General features: G+C 29.8%; 1 protein-coding gene across 1 annotated transcript in view; it reads left to right on the top strand.

The window, feature by feature from the left end:
• The window catches only part of UBA6 (ubiquitin like modifier activating enzyme 6), a gene marked incomplete at its 3' end in the record, with an annotated part of 83,842 nt that overhangs the window by 42,739 nt on the left and 38,173 nt on the right, over positions 1 to 2,930 (top strand). Inside the window, 2 exon segments of the mRNA XM_019631458.1 lie at positions 1,221 to 1,283; positions 2,050 to 2,193. Coding sequence (XP_019487003.1) covers positions 1,221 to 1,283; positions 2,050 to 2,193 — 207 coding nt within the window.

Genomic DNA, 2,930 nt, shown 5'->3' with positions numbered 1-2,930 from the left:
AAAAAAAGTAATAAATACTCAGTTAACCAGTTAATTTAAAGCCTGAACAAATTTTGTTTTTTTTAATTTGCTCTCACTTTGATGAAAATGATATCAATCTAAGGAATTAAACTGATATCAATGAAAAATTTACAACTAGAATATCATATGCATATAATTTAGGTATATAAATTTTCATAAAGGAACTATACCTTTGTAATCATCAAAGATCTGTTCATACATTTTACAGTTACTAAGACAAAAGATAAAACTAATATATTTTTGAAAGATTTAAAACACGTTGAAGCAGTGTATGTTTTATTCAATTACTTACATTTTTAAAGTAAAAGGAATATAATTTTTATTTGTCATACTTGTTAATCTAGGTTTTTAAATTTCAATTTCAAGAAACAGTGTATATGTTGGATATATAAAATAATTCGTATAAACTGACATTGAAAGGAAATGTTAGTATCTAAATAGAATATAGAAGCTACTTGTATTAAGAAAGTGCAGAGTCTTCTGCTGCTTAAATCCTTAGGCCACTTCTCTATATAAGCTAAAAAATATATCTTTATTTTTTCTTGCAAGTTTTCAAGGTTTTAACTTAATTGCCTTTTCCAGAATAGTTATTAGCTATTGTCTTCTACAATGCATGTTCAAGCCAAATTTAGAACAAAACAACAGATTAAAATAACTACAGCTAGTCAAATTTGCCCCTGCATTACTTCCTCTTGCCACTGTCCCCAATTTTTAATTAGTTTATGCTTCAGTTAAATTTCAGATTGGGTGGGTACTTGGGGATTTTTGTTTCTTGGGAGTTGGTTGGTTGGTTGGTTGGTTGGTTGGTTTTTTTTCGCCTTTGTGTGTTCTTTGCTCCACAACGAAAATTTTAACCTTGAGTATGTAGTTAAGTCTTGTCAGGCATAACAAGTCTTGATAACTTGATATCAGAAAAATATGGTAGCTTTTCAATTAAAAGTGTGGATTGTTTTTCAAGTGTACAAATGTTTTTAACAATTCTTCTTAAATTTATTTTGTGGGTCATGTTGTCTAATTGCATTTAACATTAAAAAGTAATAATATGGTAATAGAAGGGGTAACAGGGAAAATGGTAGCTATTTTATATTCTCAGTTAAAACTTATTAGTTCAACCTTATTTATTTCAGACCTTAGTGCTCTGTATAGTTTGGCAAGTAATCATTCGCGCTGGAGTAATTGTTTTGTTTTGTTTCTATTAGGAATCATTGGAGAGGCAGATAAAACACCCAAAGTGCCTTATTGCGGATCTGAGCAAACCTGAGGTAAATACTTTGTAGGTTTAAGAGAGGCAGCAGAGTGGGGATGGAGATTGATAAGAGATTATAAAGTTAAAAGGGAGTAACTATGTATGTACCTTTTTTGTCAGATTTCCTTAATAAAGGTTGTATTCACATGTGTAAAGTTGACTCCCAAGAATTAAAATGGGACTTTATATTATGGAAAAATGTTAGAATAATAGGAAAAAGTTTTACTATTATAATGATATGCCAGCTTTGATAGTTAAAAGGCAATTTCAATAATTTATGCAAAGGTGATCTTATTAAAAGATTTTCTGAATCATGTAGTTTTGTATAATAACTATTTTTCCCAGAAAACCTTGGAAGCATTTATTTTATTTTTTTGTAATCACTAGATATAATTTTGTAGCAGTGAATGCATTTGTGATAAAGAGTCATATTAAGTTTCCAAATTTGTAAATGTTGGTAAGGAAAAAGAATTAGATGATCTTGTACAAATGTTAAATTGCTGTTTTTCAGTTGATTTTACTCTAAATTTTATATAAATAACTAGTAAAAACTAGTCATACCACCTGGAATTGAGACTTAGAACTATTGCTTGAATGTTGTTTTATTGCCTTGATGTCAAATCATTTAACTTCTTCAAGCCTCAGCTTCCTCCTCTGTTAAATAGAGATAATAGTATTAAGCTAATTCATTTATTGTAAGGATTAAATTAAATAATATTTTTAAAATATTAGCACAGTGTCTGGCACATATTACATTGACCAATTTTTAATGTTCTGAATAGGCACCTTTAGAGATTCATACAGCTATGCTTGCATTGGACCAGTTTCAAGAGAACTACAGTCGCAAGCCAAATATTGGGTAATGTCCCTTTTTTTCTTATTATAAAAGCAGTATTTCAGAAATTATAGGTTAAAAAATTTAAAAAGTAATTAAGCCTCTTATAATTGCAACACCAGTAAATACAATAAACTGTATAATCATTTATTATGATCTCCTGGTCTTTTTTCTGGTGGGAGTAGAGACATTAATTTATAAAATTGGGATTATATTAAATAAAATTTTTTCCCATTTTGAAGTTGTAAAAATCTATAACTTCTGAAATAAAACATCTGAGAATATTGAATTATGAATCCACTATGTAATATTTTACCCTTTAGCCTATTAAGTCAGAAGTATCGTTGCCAAAGATTTTTGCCTTATATGTTTAAAACTTAATCTTATTTACCGTATTTTCCCATGTATAAGACTCACCCTTTTTGGGAAAATTTGGGGTCTAAAAACTGGGTGCATCTTATACAGTGGTTGTAGATCATTGTCAAGTCATTTAAGAAGTGTGGCATTTCAAATGCCATAGATGAAACTGAGTACGAGGCCATATATGAAGACAGTAATTTGTCATCAGACACAGATGAGGACAAGCTAATGGTGGGAGTTTTGACAGTGATGAGTTGTATGAATTTTATGATGAATAAAACTTGAGTTCAATAACTTTATGTAATACATTTTCAAATTTCGGGCCCCCAAATTAAGGTGCGTCTTATACATGGGGAAATGCGGTATATACTGTCCTTAGGTGAGCATGATTTTGAAGTAATGTATTGTATAAGCCAGTTACCTTCAACTCAATGAAGCACTTTATGCTACCTGTTGGCAAAATTCCAC

This window comes from Hipposideros armiger, unplaced genomic scaffold, assembly GCF_001890085.2.
Source record: "Hipposideros armiger isolate ML-2016 unplaced genomic scaffold, ASM189008v1 scaffold_1001, whole genome shotgun sequence".
Taxonomy (NCBI): Eukaryota; Metazoa; Chordata; class Mammalia; order Chiroptera; family Hipposideridae; genus Hipposideros; species Hipposideros armiger.
This window is presented reverse-complemented; position numbering and strand designations above follow the sequence as displayed.